The sequence below is a fragment of the Apium graveolens genome, chromosome 6 (genome assembly GCF_009905375.1).
Source record: "Apium graveolens cultivar Ventura chromosome 6, ASM990537v1, whole genome shotgun sequence".
In the NCBI taxonomy this organism is placed as follows: domain Eukaryota; kingdom Viridiplantae; phylum Streptophyta; class Magnoliopsida; order Apiales; family Apiaceae; genus Apium; species Apium graveolens.
The window spans coordinates 243,687,847-243,708,612 of record NC_133652.1 but is presented as its reverse complement, the minus strand read 5'-3'; the positions used below and the strand labels follow the sequence as shown (position 1 = coordinate 243,708,612).

General features: G+C 35.7%; 1 protein-coding gene across 1 annotated transcript; it reads left to right on the top strand.

Annotated features, from left to right (window-relative positions):
- The first annotated feature begins 17,676 nt into the window (after positions 1–17,676).
- LOC141665838 (uncharacterized) lies at positions 17,677–19,364 on the top strand. Its single transcript, XM_074471824.1, has 6 exons — positions 17,677–18,029; positions 18,144–18,375; positions 18,484–18,602; positions 18,741–18,849; positions 18,937–19,211; positions 19,283–19,364. Exons 1-6 carry the CDS (start codon positions 17,677–17,679, stop codon positions 19,362–19,364), a joined length of 1,170 nt encoding a protein of 389 aa, XP_074327925.1.
- Positions 19,365–20,766: the final 1,402 nt, after the last annotated feature.

Genomic DNA, 20,766 nt, shown 5'->3' with positions numbered 1-20,766 from the left:
CCTACCCCTGGAAATTTAGTTAATTACCAGTTTTGTTAATGTGTAACACTAACCTGTGTGCCTCTCTAGCACATGGTGAGTATTACACTGGATCCTTTTTACCGTTAGGCCCAAATTGCCCTTCATTTTACATTTTAATTTTGCCCATTGGCGGTTTCGGGTGTGTTTGAGAATTGAGAGAATGTTGGATTATTAGGGCTAATAATATTTTTAGTTTTTAGTTTTAGGCTTTAGCCGGTCCCACATGAATAATTTTAAGATACTTACTTCCTGTGTATCATTGAGTAGTATCCGTAGGAGATGGGTTAAGAAAAAACGTAGTTTAGTAAAAAAAGTAATAAAATATAGGTAAAATAGTGGGATCCATAAATATTTAATGTTAAAAGTGAGTAGTAAAATAAAATACTGAATATAAATGAATGTTGTTATATTTCATATTATAAAATTTTATATTTTTAAAATGTATAGAGTTGAGAGTAACATTCCAAAAAACGGTATAAAATAAACGGGTCAACAGGACCTAGAAAATATTTGGATAAATATATACTTTTTACTGTTGGGTAACGGTTGTAGTATTTTTTTTCCTTCTATTATTCAAAGGAATAAGAGATAAGGAATGAATCAAATATCTGTATTAATTATCTCGGATTTTATTTTCTTTTTGGAAGTTTTATCAAAGTCCGACTCTACTCGAGTTATTTAGATATTTGTTCGGTGAGATTTCATCATTTCAATACCGTTAATTGAAATGATGGTAAACTTTCAATATATAACTAGCACTCGCCCGGCTTATTTTCTACATTATTTTTATTTATCATCCAATTATAATGTTCTTAAAATAACTCCAACACTATCCTTATATAGACTTTTAAGTCAAATCTTAAATAAATGGAGATAAAATTTCTTTCTAACAAGCTTCATTTCTCCCTCTATAATATTAGTAATTTCGAATGGTTCCTTACTTTTAGGAGCGAATACCCCCTGCTCAATTATTATTATATTATATTTTTCTTACCAGTCTATTTAACATTAGGAAAATGTTAGTTTTTTATTTACACTACAACTGTTAACAATGTAAGATTAAGTTATATGTATGTGTGTGTTAGCATGTAAATTATTGTATGCTACATTTCTTAGTAAATTATGATGGTTTCAATTATTTATATGCTAAATATTTGATTTATCTACATGTATAATCATTATTAACATCTAGTGAGACAATTGATTACTTAAATAACATGCATTTATAATTATTCAAAAACTAAAATTATGTAATAAATAAATTGCTATAATATATATATGGTATTCACATTAAACAATCCATATCTATTTTTTACGCAACCGAGTATCAATCATGGTTGTAACATAAAAATAAATTATATATTTTTAAGACTTATTATTGATATTCATGATCTTTTTCAAGAATTCTAAGGAAAACTTATAATTATATCGTTATTTAAACCGTTTTTAAGTTTCTTTCATTATAACTCTAATATTTTTTCATTTAATAATTTGATAACATTGTATAGAGTAAAGTGCACTTTGTGTACTCGCACTTTGGTGAAAACACCACTTGCAATATTATAGTTCAAAAACAACCAACTCACGTGGTTTGCAGGCTATTGCGTGACCCCGTAGGGTTTACCCGAAAAAAACTACATTTCCATTTTCGTTACAGATGAATGCGATCCGTTAAATCTTATTAACGTCGTGACCAAAAGTGGAGGGCCTCATCGTCTTTTCCACATAAACTAATTACGCGGGCTTTTTCCAGTACCTTTTCGCCTCCTCTTTTTCCATTTTCTTGCGGCATTTACTTTAGTTAAAAAATCTAGCAAACTGACCAGAAGGGTGATCCAAAATCTAGCAAGCATGAGTTGGTTAATTCGTCCAAGGGAAGAAAGGGATATTTACTCGCCAAATGAATGCCCCAATTATACAGGTAAGTATTTGATATCTCCAGTAATTTTAGGGTAAATTAGGGTATCCCCAATCTCTGTAATTTGTATAAAAATAGGATTTTTGAGATGTAATGTTAGGGTTTGTCATATATATGTTAGGGTTTCGATATCTCCAGTTACAGATAAATTTTAGGGTTTGCCGACTGTTAGTGTTTGACGAGTACAAATTAGAGTTTTGGCCTGGTAGTGGTCCCATTCACGTGTATTGAATTGTTTATGTCCTCCTTTATGAAGGGTTTTTTAGCACATAAACGCAGCGAAAACGTAAATTTAAATCTTAAAAAAATCGAAACCCTCCGCAGGATCCATGTGAAAAATAATATTTAATTCGTAGTTCAGTATGTTTACCTTAAGAAGTTTTACGTTAATGGAAAAATGGAGGTCTTTAATGGCGATCCAAAAACGATGAACGGAGATCCTTAGCAGCTGCTCCTCAAGTGTGAAGCACTCCACCGGTATCCACCAAGAAAACGATGTAATGAAGGAGGAGGAGATGGAGAGAATTAGGGTTTTGTAAAATCTTTTTGGTTGAGGCAAAAATAGGGTCTATAATAGTATATTTATAGGCAAAATTTTCAGCTGAAAATTTTCCCATAAAATATTATTATTATTAACCCTTTATTATTCTCACTAATAATTAAAACACCTTTTAATTATTAATCCTTTTTTCTAAACTCTTTAGAAATAATTCTCTCACTTGATTTAATTTCCAAAAATTAAATTCTTAATTAATAATATTAAAAACCTTTTCTTAATTAATTTATAATCAATTAAATCTCATTTAATCAATTATTAAATTTGCCAATTAATTATTTATTTCATAAATAAATAATTATCAGCCATTATTAATTAATTTCTCCATCATTAATTCATTCTCTTTTATGGTGTGACCCTATAGGTTCAATATTAAGCCGATAGTAGAAATAATAATAATAAAACTATTTTATCAGTATTTATATAAATTCTCTAATTCATTAAATATGATTAATTAATTAATCATATTTATTCTATATCGTGAGGGATACTTCTCAGCATATCGCGACTATCCGGATAATACGAATTCACTGCTTAGAATACCAAGAACCTATTCAATGAGTAGTTACCGTACAATCAATTCCTTCTACCCTGCAATGTCACGATTAAATACAAGGCATGGAACTTGTGTCAAGCCTATCTTATTTAATCACTTGCTTTCCCATTCACTATGCTTAGTTCTATTTAATGTAAATTAGAAACTCCTTTCTAATTTCATTCACTCTGGCCAGAAATTCCTGAACTAACATAAGTGGATCAGCATTGAACATTCTCTTCCTACACTGGAAGGGGTAGATCCTTTATTGATCATACACTATCTTCGTGTACAAATTCCTATACCCAGTAGATCCCTTATAATTGTCCCTTGAGACTAAGAACTAAATCAAAGCATAGTTCAGTGTACACAAGATGACTATGATGACCTCAAGTCTAAGGATACTTGTACAACTATCACTATGTGAACAACTGCTGACATGTGAGTGAACTCCATCAGTTGTTCAGCTGTGTGAGTCATGTTCAGTGAACTTATTCTATAATAAGCACCTACATACTAGCTATAGTGTCACCACACAAATGTCTATGAGAACAGACATCCTTCATAATGAAGCAAGCATAGTATGTACCGATCTTTGCGGATTATTAATTACCAGTTAGTAATTCTACGACCATGAACTATTTAAGTTTAGAGTTATCATCTTTTAGGTCTCATTATTATGATCTCATCACAATCCATAAAAAGCTTTACTCTAAACTGTGATTTATCTTATTTAAACATTTAAATAGATAGAGCCCGCAATAAAAACTAAACAAGTTTTTTATTAATATCAATGAAATCAAAACAGATTACATAAAAGTTATTCCTAAATCCTCATACATGATTGGACTTAGGACATACCTCTTTCAATCTCCCACTTGTACTAAAGCCAATCACTCTGGTATCTAATACCCATATTGTCTTTATGATGATTAAAGTGACTCTGAGAAAGTGGCTTTGTAAGTGGGTCTGCTACGTTGTTATGTGTGTCAACTCTCTCGACGTTGACATCTCCTCTTTCAACAATCTCCCTAATCAGATGAAAGCGCCGCAGGACATGTTTGGAATTTCTATGAGACCTAGGTTCCTTGGCTTGTGCTATTGCTGCGTTGTTATCACAATACAACACAATAGGCTCTTCAATGCTAGGAACAACTCCCAACTCAGAAACAAATTTTCTCATCCAAACGGCTTCTTTTGCAGCCTCACTTGTAGCTATATATTCTGCTTCCGCTGTGGAGTCAGCCATTGTAGACTGTTTGGAACTCTTCCAACTAATCACACCACCATTCAGAGTAAACACGTACCCTGACATGGATTTGCTATCACTTTCTGATTGAAAACTAGAGTCAGTATAACCCTCTATTTTCAACTCAGATTCACCACCAAAACAAGAAAAATGTCTTGAGTCCTTCGCAAGTACTTAAGGATGTTTTTCACTGCTTTCCAGTGGTCTTCACCTGGATTGGAATGATATCTGCTCGTCACACTAATTGAATAAGCAACATCAGGCCTTGTACACAACATCGCGTACATGATAGATCCTATTGCTGAAGCATAAGGAATCTTACTCATACGCTCTCTTTCCTCAGGTGTCTTAGGAGACATTTTTTCGGAAAGAGACACTCCATGGCTCATCGGTATGAGACCGCTTTTGGAGTTTTCCATGCTAAACCTTTTAAGCACTTTCTGGATGTATGTACCCTGGGTAAGACCTATCATTCTTCTAGATCTATCTCTATAGATCTTCATACCGAGAATGTAGGATGCTTCTCCCAAGTCCTTCATGGTGAAGTTCTTTGATAGCCATTCTTTGACTGATTGTAGCATCGGTATATCATTTCCTATAAGAAGTATGTCATCCACATACAATACAAGAAATGTTACCGCGCTCCCACTAACCTTCTTGCATGGTTCATCTATGTTTTTGATAAAACCAAACTCTTTGATTGTCTCATCAAAATGGATATTCCATCTACGAGAAGCTTGCCTTAAACCATATATGGTTCACAACAGCTTACACACTAGGTGTTCATTTCCCTTGGAAAGAAAACCCTCTGGCTGTGTCATATACACTTCCTCCTCAAGTTCCCCATTGAGGAAGGCCGTTTTCACGTCCATTTGCCAGATCTCATAGTCGTAGTAAGCAGCAATCGCAAGCAAAATCCGAATTGATTTTAACAGGGCTACGGGCGAAAAAGTTTCATCAAAGTCAATCCCTTGCCTTTGTTTGAATCCTTTTGCCATGAGCCTGGCCTTATAGGTCTCCACCTGGTCATCTGCTCCAATCTTTCTTTTGTATACCCACTTGCACCCAATAGGCTTAACACCTTCAGGCGCCTCAACCATAGTCCATACTTGGTTGGTATACATAGATTCCATTTCGGATTTCATGGCACTATGCCATTTCTCTGAGTCAACACTATCATAGCCTCATTATAGGTCACAGGGTCGTCATCATCAATGATTGACAACTCATTATCATTCTCAATGACAAGGCCATAATACCTCTCAGGTTGGCGAGACACTCTCCCTGTCCTACGAATGGGCTGTTCCACAGAAGGTTGTTCAGTCTGAACAGGTGTTTCCACTTGATCTGTAGTAGTTTGTGCTTCTTGAACTTCATCAAGTTCAATTTTGCTCCCACTGTTTCCTTCAAGGATAAACTCCTTTTCCAAGAAGGTAGCATGTCTAGAGACAAACACCCGATGATCGGTGTAAAAGTAATACCCCAAAGTCTCTTTAGGATATCCCACAAAATTACATTTTACGGATTGAGATTCCAGCTTATCTGGGTCAACTTTCTTGACATAAGCTGGACATCCCTAAATCTTAACGTGTTTAAGACTCAGTTTCCTTTCTTTTCATATCTCATATGGTGTTTGAGGAACAGATTTAGAAGGCACCTTATTCAGTAAATATGCTGAGGTTTCCAATACATAACCTCATAGGAATAATGGAAGATTCGCATAGCTCATCATGGACCGAACCATGTCTAACAAAGTTCGATTTCTCCTTTCAGATACCCCATTTAACTGTGGAGTAAATGGAGGAGTCCACTGGGAGACTATACCATTTTCTTTGAGATAATCTAGAAACTCTCCATTCAAGTATTGGGCTTCTTTCATCTGAGCAAAGTCAAGAGGGTTCTTTGTGGAGTCCTTGCTGGATCTGGTGTTGGGCTTGAGAACCATAGGTTTTAGATTCTTGAAAGAAGTCTCTCCAACCTTATTTCTCCTTTCTGGCTTGTGCTCCATGTTGATTGGTTCAACCTTTGTGCTATGTTTCACAGATATTGATTTATCTTGTGTTGAGCCAAACAGCTGTTGCATCCTTTCATCAATTCTCCTCCTTTGCTCTTTCACTTGAATTTCAGCTGCTGCTAGCTGGATTAAATCAATTCCATCAGGCTTTCCTTTGATTTGAATGATTGGAGAAGTAGTGATGGCATGAACTAGCACTTTAGATATTTGGATTTTTGTAGATGGCTCTCCTTCCCCTTCCCTTTTACTCTCCCCCTTTTTGTTATCATCAAGGAGAGGGGTCAAGCCCTGTGCTTTTACCAGCTGCATAAGTAGATTTGTTTGAGATTGTTGGTTGTGAAGAATGGTGGCCACAGAATCTTCAATAACTTGAACTCTGTCTTCCAATTTAGCCAGCCTCTTTTCAGTATTTGATTCCTTTTTCAATCTCAACAAAATGTCCTGAATTGTACCAAAGGGCATGACTGAATCCAATTTTTCAGAATTGTAGGATTTCAAGTCAGCAATATCCTTTCTGAGTTCATCCACACTCAGATTCTGTTTTACTTGCTGCAACTTCATGAGATGCAGTGAGTCCAAGTGAGCTGTAAGGATAGCCTTTGTACCAGCATGAGAAGTTTTCTGAATGGCCTGTCTGATAGTACTGATTTGTTTGACTAAGGAGACATTGAATTGCCCTGTTGTAGACTCCTTTGTGAAAGCCCATTCAGGTAGATTTGGAATAGAACTAGGGCCTTCATCTCCCCCTAAGTTCATGCTTCCATCAGAAGAAACAAAGTCATCATCATAAGAATTTACTCCAAATTCTTCAAATGACTCACCAGCTGTTGAAGGCATCTTGTTAATAGCAGTTTTGTCCCTTTGAAGAGATGCTGTTGTATGTACTAGATGTAGTGTCTTTTCTGCCTCCACATTGCCCTGTGCAACCAATACTTGATAGGCTGAAACAGGATGAGTAAAAGTGTCAGCATCCAAGGAAATGTTATCAATTACAGCTTTGTAATGTTGCTGAAATTGTCTTTCCTTTTCAGCATCATTCACAATCATTGACTCACTAGCAATGGCTGGATCCATCCTTATATCTGCTGTACCTGCCTTTCTCTCATTTTCTATATGTTCTTGCATCAGGGGCTCCCCCTGGCTCACACAACTCACTCCCTCACCTTCACCTACTAAGGTGGTACTCCTCTCACTTACTTTTGCCATGCTGGAAGAAATAGCATGCATATTTGAGCTCTCAATCTCTCCTTCTGCCTGGGAGCAACCCAGCCTCTCACTCAAATTGTCACTCCCTTCCCTCAGTCCTAGAAGTGATTGTACAGTAATCAAGTCTTCTACACTTGGAATTGTTTCATTTGTGTGTGTAGAGACTATCAACGGATGAGGAATAGCCGTTGAAGGTGAAACTGATGGTATCAACGGATAACTGCTGTTAAGCTTATCCGTTGAAGAACAACCACTTGTCAACGGATGAGTGATATCCGTTGAAGAAGGAAAAGAAGTAGAACTTGAAAGTGATATAACTGTTGAATCTGTGTAGATTGATATGAGTTTTGGTGACACAGACCCTTCAATTACATCTGAAAGAATTTGCGGGTGATCCAATAAATCATCTAAAAGATGATGATCACCTATATTTGAGTGGGGCTCCTCCCTGAGTTGTAAAGAGGGAGAATCAGGAATTGATGGGAATAACATATCCACATCTAGAGATGGTGAAGAAGTGTGTGGTGATTGATGTGTGTTAATTATGAGAGAATGGGGCTGTGACTCCACATTTGTTGGAGCCACATCAAACTGAGTTTGAGAAGGCATAGATACAGATGGATGTATCTGTGCAGTGTGTGCACCCTGTGTAGAAGATTGGGTTCTAGCTCTCTTTTTTCTAATAAAGGCTTTTGTTGGTGAGTGTTTGGCTTTAGTGTCCCTCCCTCGTTTGTGTGTTCCTGGTTGGGAACTATTTTCAATAGTTACATCCTTTTGGGAGGATGCAGCTAGGGATATGCTAGTAACCTTTTCAACCACCACAGCTTTTTGAGAAACTGTGGCTTGGCTAGCTTGGGAAGCACTTTTCTCTCCTTCCTTATCCTGGGGGTTTCTTTGATGTTCACCCCTCCCCTCACCACTCACACCCTGTTCACTCCCCTCAGGGTTAATGGTAGGTGTTACAACTGTTGTCCTTTGAGAAACAACAGAGGTGGTTTTCTTTGTCTTTGATTTTGAAAGTTTAGTTTTGGTGACCTTGGTAGGAATCTGTTGGGGCATTGTCACAGATTCCATGGCCACACTAGAAGATAAAGAAATAGAGGGGTTGAAAGAAGTAGGAGTTGTAGAAGCAATTACCTCACCTACCTGTGGTGCATTCATGATTGGTAAATATACCAATGGCACACTGCTGTTAGATCCATTCTCAATAAATCTGCAAGAACTCTTTTCTCTTGTGCCCAGCACTTGAGTTTATTATTCTCATTCGTAATGACCAAACCTTCAGCAACATGGTTAGCCAATAACATAAAGAATCTAGCATAATAGATGTTATTAGGTCTATTAGCTTTGTTACCTAATCTAGTACCCAATTCTAGCATAATATAGTTGCTAAAATTAAAATACCTATCAGAAACAAGCATATAGAGCATATTAACAAGAGATGAAGTTATGGCATCAAAATTGCTAATTTTCCCAGAGAAAACCTTGATAAAGGCATCCCCAAGAAAACTCCATTCTTTTCTAAGGCCTTTTCTTCTAATACTCCCTAAACTAGCAGAGTTAAGAGAATAACCTATGGAATCTAACATGCTGGATACATCATTATCAGTGTGTGGTGTCATGGCATTGTTCTCAGGTAATTTAAAATATGCTAGTAAGTCATCACAGTTAACACAGTGATTTTTACCTTTGAGAGTGAAGGAGATAGTCATATCTATGGAGTTGAACTCAGCAGATGTCCAAATCTCCTCAACTACTTCACAGTAAATCGTTGGGGCTTCCAGCATTGCATAGCTAAGTTTACAGTTTTTGATGAAGTCCATCATCTTGTTATAATCTGAGTGGGCTTCATTCTTTTCTACCAAAGCTATGAAATTGTTCTTCTCATAGATGAACCCAGATTGAGACATAATCTTTACTACTGGTGCCATTGTTGTGAGTATAAATTGCAGAGAATAACTTGAAGGTTTTGCAGAGAGAAAATGGTAAAAGCTTTGAAATTTCAAGAAAGCGTAAAGTAAAAATGAAAAATCAGAAGGGCTTATATACTTTCTCAAATAAAAAAAAAACATAAATAAGAGATTAAACAATAAATATGTGTAAGTGAATTTCAGCCGTTTAAGAATAAACTGTAAGTATTCTGAAAACTACCTTTAAAACAAATACATACAGCTGTATGTATGAGTATCAACGGTTAAGACAATAGAATCAACGGCTGTGAAATACTTGAATCGACTGATGTGATATTTCAACGGATAAGGTAAACTGTCATCCGTTGAAGAGCACTTCAGTTTTATCCGTTGACGGATAAAAATTCCAGAAATGTATATGACTTTCAACGGATAATGAACATCCGTTGACAGAACACTTTTGACTTTCAACGGGTAGGGAATATCCGTTGATGGAATACTCTATGTTAAAAATCAAATTTGTTCTTGCAGCTAATACATTTCAGGCTTCAATTCAAATTGCAATAAGGACATGAATTTTAAGAGTAATTAAGCATACCTAGCTCACTTACCAATCTTGTGAATGTTGATTCATCAAGTGGCTTGGTAAATATGTCTGCAATTTGTTGTTCACTTGGAACAAAATGAAGTTCTAATGTACCTTTCATCACATGTTCCCTAATGAAGTGGTACTTGATATCAATGTGCTTGGTCCTTGAGTGCTGCACAGAATTCTCTGTTATGGCTATGGCACTTGTGTTGTCACAAAAAATAGGAATTCTATCAACATGTAGTCCATAATCAAGGAGTTGATTCCTCATCCATAACACTTGAGAGCAACAACTTCCAGCAGCAATGTATTCAGCCTCAACTGTAGAAGTAGAGACTGAATTTTGCTTTTTGCTAAACCATGATACAAGCTTGTTTCCCAGGAATTGGCAGGAGCCTGTTGTACTTTTCCTGTCTATTTTGAAACCTGCATAGTCTGCATCTGAGTAGCCAATTAGATCAAAACCAGACTCTCTAGGGTACCAAATTCCTAGATTTGGAGTCCCCTTGAGATATCTGAAAATTCTTTTAATAGCTACTAAGTGAGATTCTTTAGGGTCAGCTTGAAATCTAGCACAGAGACATGTAGAAAACATTATATCTGGTCTACTGGCAGTTAAATATAAAAGTGAACCAACCATGCCTCTATAACTTGTAATGTCCACAGACCTTTCAGTCTTATTTAATTCAAGTTTGGTGGCAGTGGCCATGGGAGTTTTTGCAGATGAACATTCTATTAAGTCAAACTTCTTTAAAAGATCATAAATATATTTAGTTTGACTAATAAAAATTCCATCACTAACTTGTTTAACTTGTAAACCAAGAAAATAGGTTAGTTCTCCCATCAGGCTCATTTCATAATTACTTTGCATTAGCTTAGCAAACTTTTTACAAAGCTTATCATCTGTAGATCCAAATATTATGTCATCTACATAAATTTGAACAAGTATACTAGAGCCATTAACATTCCTAAAGAAGAGAGTTTTATCAACAGTACCTCTAGTGAAGTGATTCTCCAAAAGGAATTTTGATAAGGTTTCATACCAGGCTCTAGGTGCTTGCTTCAGTCCATAGAGTGCTTTCAACAGATAATACACATAGTCTGGAAAATTTGAATCTTCAAACCCTGGAGGTTGACTTACATAAACTTCTTCCTCCAATTTCCCATTTAGAAATGCACTCTTGACATCCATTTGATAGACTTTGAAATTGGCATGGGCTGCATAGGCTAGAAAAATTCTGATGGCTTCAAGTCTTGCAACCAGAGCATATGTCTCATCAAAATCTATTCCCTCTTGTTGAGAATAGCCTTTAGCAACCAATCTGGCTTTATTCCTTATGACAATGCCATTTTCATCCATCTTGTTTCTGAATACCCATTTTGTGTCAATAGGACTCTTGTTCTTTGGTTTGGGTACCAGCTTCCAAACTTTGTTTCTCTCAAATTGGTTCAGCTCTTCCTACATAGCTAATATCCAATCTGGATCCAATAAAGCTTCTTCCACTTTCTTAGGTTCCTCCTGAGATAGAAAACTACTATACAGACATTCATCTTGAGTAGCTTTTCTTGTTTGCACTTTAGATGATGCATCACCAATGATCAGTTCAAAGGGATGATTCTTGGTCCATTTCCTTTGAGGTGGAAGATATACTCTAGATGAGGTGGCCTCAGTATTGTCATGATGTGAGACAGAGTGTTGATTAGTTGAAACTCCCCCTGAGTTGTTGGTCCTTTGCAGGGAACTTGGAGTTCTATCAACTGATGATGTAAATCGATTATCCGTTGATGAACTATGATCAACGGATGCTTCATTTTGTACTTCAACGGATGATGCACTATGTCTTTCAACGGATACTGCATTGCCTCTATCAACGGATGCAGAATTTTGTGCATTATCCAAGGGCATGTTTTGAATCCCTTTTGAAGTGTCATCTCCATCAGTCTCCTCTTCACTATCATCACAATATATCTCAATGTTGTCAAATTTGAGTCTCTCATGGTGTCCCTCATCTGTTAGTCCATCAATCTTTTTATCATCAAACACAACATGCACAGATTCCATAACAATGTTGGTTCTTAGATTGTAGACCCTATAAGATTTTCCAGCTGAGTAACCAACAAATATCCCTTCATCAGCCTTTGCATCAAACTTCCCTTTATGGTCAGATTGATTTCTCAGTATAAAGCATTTACATCCAAAGACATGAAGAAAGTTTAGAGTTGGTTTTCTTCTTTTGAACAACTGATAAGGAGTCATGCTTTTAGCTTGATTGATCAAAGAAATATTCTGAGTGTAGCAGGCACAATTAACAGCTTCAGCCCAGAAATATGTTGGTAACTTTGATTCTTCAAGCATTGTTCTAGCAGCCTCAATTAAAGATCTGTTCTTTCTTTCAACTACCCCATTTTGCTGAGGTGTTCTTGGAGCTGAGAACTCATGCATGATTCCAATTTCTTCACAGAACAGCCTCATTGTTAAATTCTTGAACTCAGTTCCATTGTCACTCCTGATATTCCTAACCTTCAAGTCAGGATGATTATTGACTTGCCTGATGTGATTGATAATGATTTCACTTGCTTCATCCTTTGATCCAAGAAAATAGACCCATGAAAACTTTGAGAAATCATCTACAATCACTAAGCAATATCTTTTTGTTTTTATCCCAGGCAGCCTCACAAAATGATTCAATTCCTTGTACCTTGACAATTTGAGCACTAACATCCCTAGATGTCTTCCAGGCTTTAATCACCTCTTGCTCTCTCTCTAATTGATTAGAAAGTATTTCTACTTTCTTAACAGATTCAGCTAGTTCATTTTCAACAGATATACAATGTAGCTTAGTTTTCTCTAGGTCAATCAACTTATCTTCTAACACAGCATTTCTATTACTTAAAAACAGATTGTTCTCTTTAATCCTACTATTTTCTTTAGCAAGAGATTTAAGAGACACACGCAAGTGATACAATTCAGTAGACATGTCATTAAAAGCATCATTGCACTCTTCTTTAGTAAGCTGTGTTAAATCAGTAGTGATTACCTGGTTGCTTGATGAACTAACTTCATTTTCCTCAGAATCAGCCATGAGAGCCAAGTTGACATATTCCACATCTTCATCCTCTTCTTCTCCATCAGCTGCCCAGTCTTTTTCTTGAGTAATGAAAGCCTTCTCCTTTTGCTTGAGCAGATCAAAATATTTCTTTTTGTAATCTACTTGGTCAAATTTCTTCTTTTCAGAAGTTGGCTTTCTGCACTCACTTGCAAAGTGTCCACTTATACCACAATTGAAACACTTGAACTTGGATTTGTCCACCATGTTCTTATGAGGTTTAGTGGCTCTAGTGTTTTTCTTAAATTTCATCTTTGCAAATCTTCTGGACAGAAATGCAAGATGCTCATCAATACCATCAGAGTCATCTTGGCTGGAGTTGTCTTCATTCTCAGCAACTTGCTCCTTACCCTTGCTTGATTCTGATTTGCTTGTGCCATCTTTGGAGTTTAATGTTGATCTCACAGTTTCTTGTCTGCATTCTTTCTCATTTTCAGCTACCAAGGCAACTGAACCTCCTTTCTTTCTTCCCTTCTCCAATACCCCATCCTGTTCCAGCTCTAGTTCATAAGTCTTCAAGATTCCATATAATCTTTCAAGAGTGAAGTCCTTATAATCTTGAGAGTTTCTCAAGGAGACAGTCATGGGTTTCCATTCCTTTGGCAAGGATCTTAAAAATTTAAGATTTGAATCCTTCACCTGGTACACTCTACCATACAGCTTCAGTCCATTCAACAGCTTTTGGAATCTATTGAATGTGTCATTTAAAGATTCATTTTCTTCAAAATGAAAATACTCATACTGTTGAATGAGAAGCTGCATTTTGTTTTCTTTTACTTGTTTTGTACCTTCACACAGTAGCTGAACTGTGTCCCAAACCTCTTTGGCAGTTGTGCAATTTATCACATTATCAAACATATCCTTGTCAAGACCATTAAACAAAATGTTCATAGCCTTCTTATCCTTGTGGACTTCTTCTGTGTCTTCCATTGTCCATTCTGCTCTAGGTTTTGGAATGGATTGACCAACAACAATTGTGGCTGTAGCAACTGTGGCTACTTTGTGGGGAATGTGAGGACCATTTTCAATGCAGTTTACATAACCTTCATCTTGGGAGAGTAGATGAAGGTGCATTTTCACCTTCCAATGGTGATAACTGTCTTTGTCAAGAACTGGGATTTTTACTCCAATATCCTTCTTACTCATCTTTGTTAGTTTCCAAGAACTTTAAACTCTTTGTATGTCAAGAGCCGGCTCTGATACCAATTGTTATTCCTAGTGAACTAACAATGAGATTTACAGAAGGGGGGTTGAATGTAAATCTCAAAACTTTTTCAAGTTTTGAGCAGTTTCAAAGGCTGTGTGTTTAAGATAAACAAGTGTGTGAATTGCTTTAAGCTAATACAGACAGATATATATTCAAGCACAAAAGTACAGAACACAACAGACCTTAAAAACTTTTTTGGTGGATTTGTTGTTCTACCAGAGATGGTATTTCAGAAAATCTGTGATTCAAGAAGTTGATCACAGCTGCATCCTAGTACAAACTAGATAATTTTTCTCAAGATTTTTCTAAACAGCTCTGAAAAAAATTCTCTTCTAATTACTAGCTGCTACTTGGTTTATATAACACCAAGTTTACAAGTGAAGACAAAGATAAAAGTACAATAATAAAATAAGTTCTCCACTTGTTTCTTCTCCATTTTACTCCAGTGCATTGTTGACTATTGCCTCTTTATACTAGAGTAGAACGGCTGCTTTTTCTGATGTTCCTGAAATAGGCTACCACATCTCAGTTGTCTCTGTCAACCCATGTGCCTCTGTTTGTAGGTACAACTACCACTTGTCAACTGCTATTTAACAGAACATCCGTTAAAGCCTTCATCCGTTGATGGCTTTATCCGTTGATGTGTTAGCAGTTGAAGCTCTATCCGTTGATGCACTCATCCGTTGAAGCTTTAGAGACATCCGTTGAAGCTTTGTTTCTCATCCGTTGAAGGTCTTTAAGTTATCCGTTGATACCATTTCATTTATACAAAATTACAAGGCATGAAATATTTACAATTGGCCTTCCTATCTGCATATCCTTTAGTAGTCAACATGACTTATAATTTTCCTCAATATTTAAGAATTATATCTCAAATTCAGAGACTGAAATGTGCTACAACACTAGACTTATTTCTAAGTAAAGCTACACCATCAACGGATAGCCAAAGTGGTCTTATCCGTTGAGGCTACAAACACTAGATTTCTACTTAAGTGTTTTGTTAAACATATCATCAAACTAATGCACATATATTCCTAACACACTCCACCGGTATCCACCAAGAAAACGATGTAATGAAGGAGGAGGAGATGGAGATAATTAAGGTTTTGTAAAATCTTTTTGGTTGAGGCAAAAATAGGGTCTATAATAGTATATTTATAGGCAAAATTTTCAGCTGAAATTTTTCTCATAAAATATTATTATTATTAACCCTTTATTATTCTCACTAATAATTAAAACACCTTTTAATTATTAATCATTTTTCTAAACTCTTTAGAAATAATTCTCTCATTTGATTTAATTTCCAAAAATTAAATTCGTAATTAATAATATTAAGAACCTTTTATTAATTAATTTATAATCAATTAAATCTCATTTAATCAATTATTAAATTTGCCAATTAATTATTTATTTCATAAATAAATAATTATCAGCCATTATTAATTAATTTCTCCACCATTAAATCATTCTCTTTTATGGTGTGACCCTGTAGGTTCAATATTAAGCCGGTAGTAGAAATAAATAATAATAAAACTATTTTATCATTATTTATATAAATTCTCTAATTCATTAAATATGATTAATTAATTAATCATATTTATTCTACATCGTGAGGGATACTTCTCAGCATATCGCGACTATCCGGATAATACGAATTCACTGCTTATAATACCAAGAACCTATTCAGTGAGTAGTTACCGTACAATCAATTCCTTCTACCCTGCAATGTCACGATTAAATACAAGGCATGAAACTTGTGTCAAGTCTATTTTATTTAATCACTTGCTTTCCCATTCATTATGCTTAGTTCTATTTAATGTATATTAGAAACTCCTTTCTAATTTCATGCACTCTGGCCAGAGATTCCTGAACTAACATAAGTGGAACATCATTGAACATTCTCTTCCTACACTGGAAGGGGTAGATCCTTTATTGATCATACACTATCTTCGTGTACAAATTCCTATACCCAGTAGAGCCCTTATAATTGTCCCTTGAGACTAAGAACTAAACCAAAGCATAGTTCAGTGTACACAAGATGACTATGATGACCTCAAGTCTAAGGATACTTGTACAACTATCACTATGTGAACAACTGCTGACACATGAGTGAACTCCATCAGTTATTCAGCTGTGTGAGTCATGTTCAGTGAACTTATTCTATAATAAGCACCTACATACTAGCTATAGTGTCACCACACAAATGTCTATGAGAACAGACATCCTTCATAATGAAGCATGCATAGTATGTACCGATCTTTGCGGATTATTAATTACCAGTTAGTAATCCTACGACCAGGAACTATTTAAGTTTAGAGTTATCATCTTTTAGGTCTCATTATTATGATATCATCACAATCCATAAAAAGCTTTACTCTAAACTGTGGTATATCTTATTTAAACATTTAAATAGATAGAGCCCGCAGTAAAAACAAAAAAAGTTTTTTTATTAATATCAATGAAATCAAAACAGATTACATTAAAGCTATTCCTAAATCCTCATACATGATTGGACTTAGGACATATCTCTTTCACTTTATGTATATGTTTGTGATTTGTTCCCCACTTTCTGTTTTTGTTTGTTATTCTTTTCAGCTGCAGATTTATTTACAATTAAACTGTATTATGGCGGGGTCATCTCTGAAAATCCTAGGAAATATGTTGGTGGAGATTTTGTTTATGTAGACGGGTGTAATGTAGACATGATGAGTATAATTGAGTTAAAGTCTATGCTAACAGAATGTGGTCAAGATGCGTGTCATTCATTTAGTTATAAAATTCCAAAATCAGATTGGGTTAATGGTGTATGGACATTAGAATCAGATGCTGATGTTTTAGACATGTGTGAACTTGTGCCACCTTCAAGGTTGGTGTTTTTTTTGCTGTTTCCATTGCTTCCAAACCCCTATCAGTAGACACACCTGATGGGAAAGTGTCACAAGAGTACAACCCTTCACAAGATCCTAACTTGGAATTTGTGGAGAATGACCACCTTTATTCTGAAGATTTTTTTAGAGAAATGTGTGTGTATGAGGGTCTTTTTGACTATGAAGCAGATGAGGAGGAAAATGCAGAGAATGCAGATGTAGAGGAAAATCCAGAGAATGAAGGTGAAGTTGAAGATCATGCAGATGATGAGGAGGTGTTTAGTGATCATACTGACTCAGAGGATGGAGATTTTGTGGTGTGTTAAGATGAGTTGACTGATGATTTATTTCACAGTGACTCCTCCAATGTTGATAGCACAGATGAGGATGTTTGTCTCTATAAGAATGAGAGGGCAAAAAAGAGAGAAGCAAAAGAGGTTGAGAAAATAAACAATAAAACTGCAAAAGGAAAATGAAAAGCAGAAGGAGAAGGAAACATGACTGACAAGGGGAAAACAAGGGTTACAGATGACATGGGGACGGGAGGAAATGTAGAATATTCAACTGACTCTACAGAATATGCAAACAGTGAAGAAGAGAGGATGGCTGCTAACTCCACAGATGAAGAAGAGATCAAGTGGTCTGTTTTTGATGAGAAGAGTGAGATGGGGCATCCAAAGTTTGAGTTGGGGCAGTTATTTGCAAGTACAAAGGTGTTCAGAGAGGCAGTAAAGAAGCAAACCATTGTTGAAAGAAGGCCTGTAGTGCAGAAAAGAAATTATGGTTCAAGAGTGAAGTTTGTGTGCTCTAATGGTTGCAAGTGTAATATTTATACAAACAAGATGCAGAGGTCTGACACTTATCAAATTAGGGTGTATGACCCCAAACATACAAGCACTTAAACTTTTGATCAGAAATAGATAAATTCTAAATGGATTACAAATTACTATGAAAATGATATAAGGATGAACCCCACATGGCCTTTGCAAGCTTTTCTGGAAAAGGTTGTCAATGATTGGGGCCGTCATGTGAGCATTTATGCAATTGCTAGGGCCAAAAGAAAGGCATTGCAGACAATTAATGGGAAGCACGTGGAGCAGTATTCAAGAGTTTGGGACTATGCTAATGCTTTATTGAAAGCATTGCCTGATAGCACTGTCTTGGTGATGACTGAAGATGCTGGTGGTGCAGAAGAGGTTGGACATAAAAGATTCAAAAGATTCTACACTTGCTTTGGAGCAGTTAAGAAGGGATTCAGATAGGGTTGTAGGCCATTAATAGGGCTGGATGGGTGCCACTTAAAGGGCCCTTATGGTGGCCAATTATTAGAAGCTATTGGAACATATGCTAATGATGGGATGTATCCCTTGGCTTGGGCAGTGGTGGAAGCTAAGAACAATCAGAGATGGAATTGGTTTTTAAAGTAAGTAGTTGAAGACTTGAATATTGAGAATGATAACAGCTGGACATTTATATCTGATAGGCAGAAAGGCTTGATTAATGCCTTGTAAAATATTGTGCCTAATGCAGAACATAGGTTCTGTGTTATGCACTTGTACAGAAACATGTGGAAAGAACGCAAAGGCATTGATGTCAGGATGATTCTCTGGAAAGCAGCTAGGGCTACAACTGAATACACATTTAAGAAGCACATGGATGAGCTGCAAAAGGTAAGCTGTTGTCATTCCATGTCATTAATCATTATTCATAGTTTCTTGAATTGTTTGCTTATTCATTATAAAATCATGTATTGGCAGTTATCAAAGAAATGCTATGATTGGTTATCTGAAAAACCAAAAACTCAATGGAGTAGAAGTGCCTTTAGATTGACACCTAAATCTGACCAGTTTGTAAATAACCAATGTGAGGTATTTAATAGCACCATTGGAAAATATAGGGACTTGCCTATTCTGTCAATGCTACAAAGCATACATATTGATGTCATGAAAAGGATACAAAAAAGGAGGGACAAGATGCTTAATAGTTATGCCTTGAACCCTATTTGCCCTAATGCCTTGAGAATACTGAATAAGTAAGTGTCTTCAACTAACTATGTTGCAGTGTCATATTTTAAGTTTATGTGATACTAATTGTTAATGCCAGTGTTACAAGTTTGAGGAATCTTGAGCTAGCAAGGAAGAAAAGGGAAAGCAGGCTTAAGCAGAAACCTGTTTGGAAGTTGTAAAAAAACCTAATGATTGTGACTGTTGATCAACCATCTTGAGAAGACAATGCTTGTTTTGATGCTAACTTTTTATTATGGTCTGTATGAACCTTAGTTTGGCTCTTTTGGTATAGATGTAATAGAACCTTTGTAGTCATGACTCATGGTTATGGTCTATATGAACCTTCTTTTGTTATGGTCAACCTTGGTATGAAACCTTATGTTACAATTTGCAATGAATTGACCTCTTTTATTTAATTTAAAAGTTAAAATTCTATTATAATACATTGTCAAATGTAGCAGTCAAATTCGAAAATGAAAGATCAGATACATTATAGAGAATAACATAATCATCAGAGTACAATTCGAATACATTAAGACAATAAACATAAAATCTTAAGCATCTTCATGAACATAGCTAAAAGTTAAAACACACTAACAAAAACCTAAAACTTAAGATCTTAAACATCTTCATCGGACTCGTAATCATCAACCATATTATCAGGCATAACTGAAGCAAGTCCAGTACTCATCATCACAGAGAAGACAATAAACATAGCAACCACCATAAAACCTTATTTTCGCTTTACATTAAGGGTCCCAGCTTCATGCCTTTCAATCAACCTGTCCCTCCTGCGACTATTCCTTCGAAGAGCTTGAAAATGCATTTCGTGTAACTCCTCAATAGCCTCAACAGCACGAGCTCCAAGGGGTGGATCAATCCAAATAAAGTACGCACAAGATTGCTGCCCACATTCACAAAACCTCCGACCCGCGTTCACACCAAACCAACGAGTTTTAACCACACTCATTCGATCACAATCACAAGCGAGATCCAAAATGTCTTATGTAGCTGCCATATTTCTGTTTGGGTGGGATGTAATCTGGAAATTAGGTTTAGACTGATGAAGGAGATACATACAGTCAAATGTTTATATGCATATATACCCAATCTGACTGTTGAGAGTTGAGTTTACTGAAATACCCTCACGGCGTTAATCAGATTTAACGGATTGCATTCATCTGTAACGAAAATAGAAATGTAGTATTTCAGTTGGTTGTTTTTGAACTATAATATTGCAAGTGGTGTCTTCACCAAAGTGCGAGTACACAAAGTGCACTTTACTCCATTGTATATTATTCTCCTAAAATTAAATATTTTTCAATTCGATAAAGTTTTATAAATATCAGTTGAATTGGTTATTTCCTTCAAATTATTAAACAATATATATTTTTTCCTTAAATAATATAAAATGTATTGAATTAAATGCTACAGTATAGTATAAATATAACTTTTATTTGAATAATTCAAAATATTTGTAAAATATTACCTTAATCAATGAATATTGCTTATCTAAAAGAATTCTTTTTTAAAAAGCTAATTTTTTATAGTGAAAAATAAAAAATAAAAAATAAATTGATT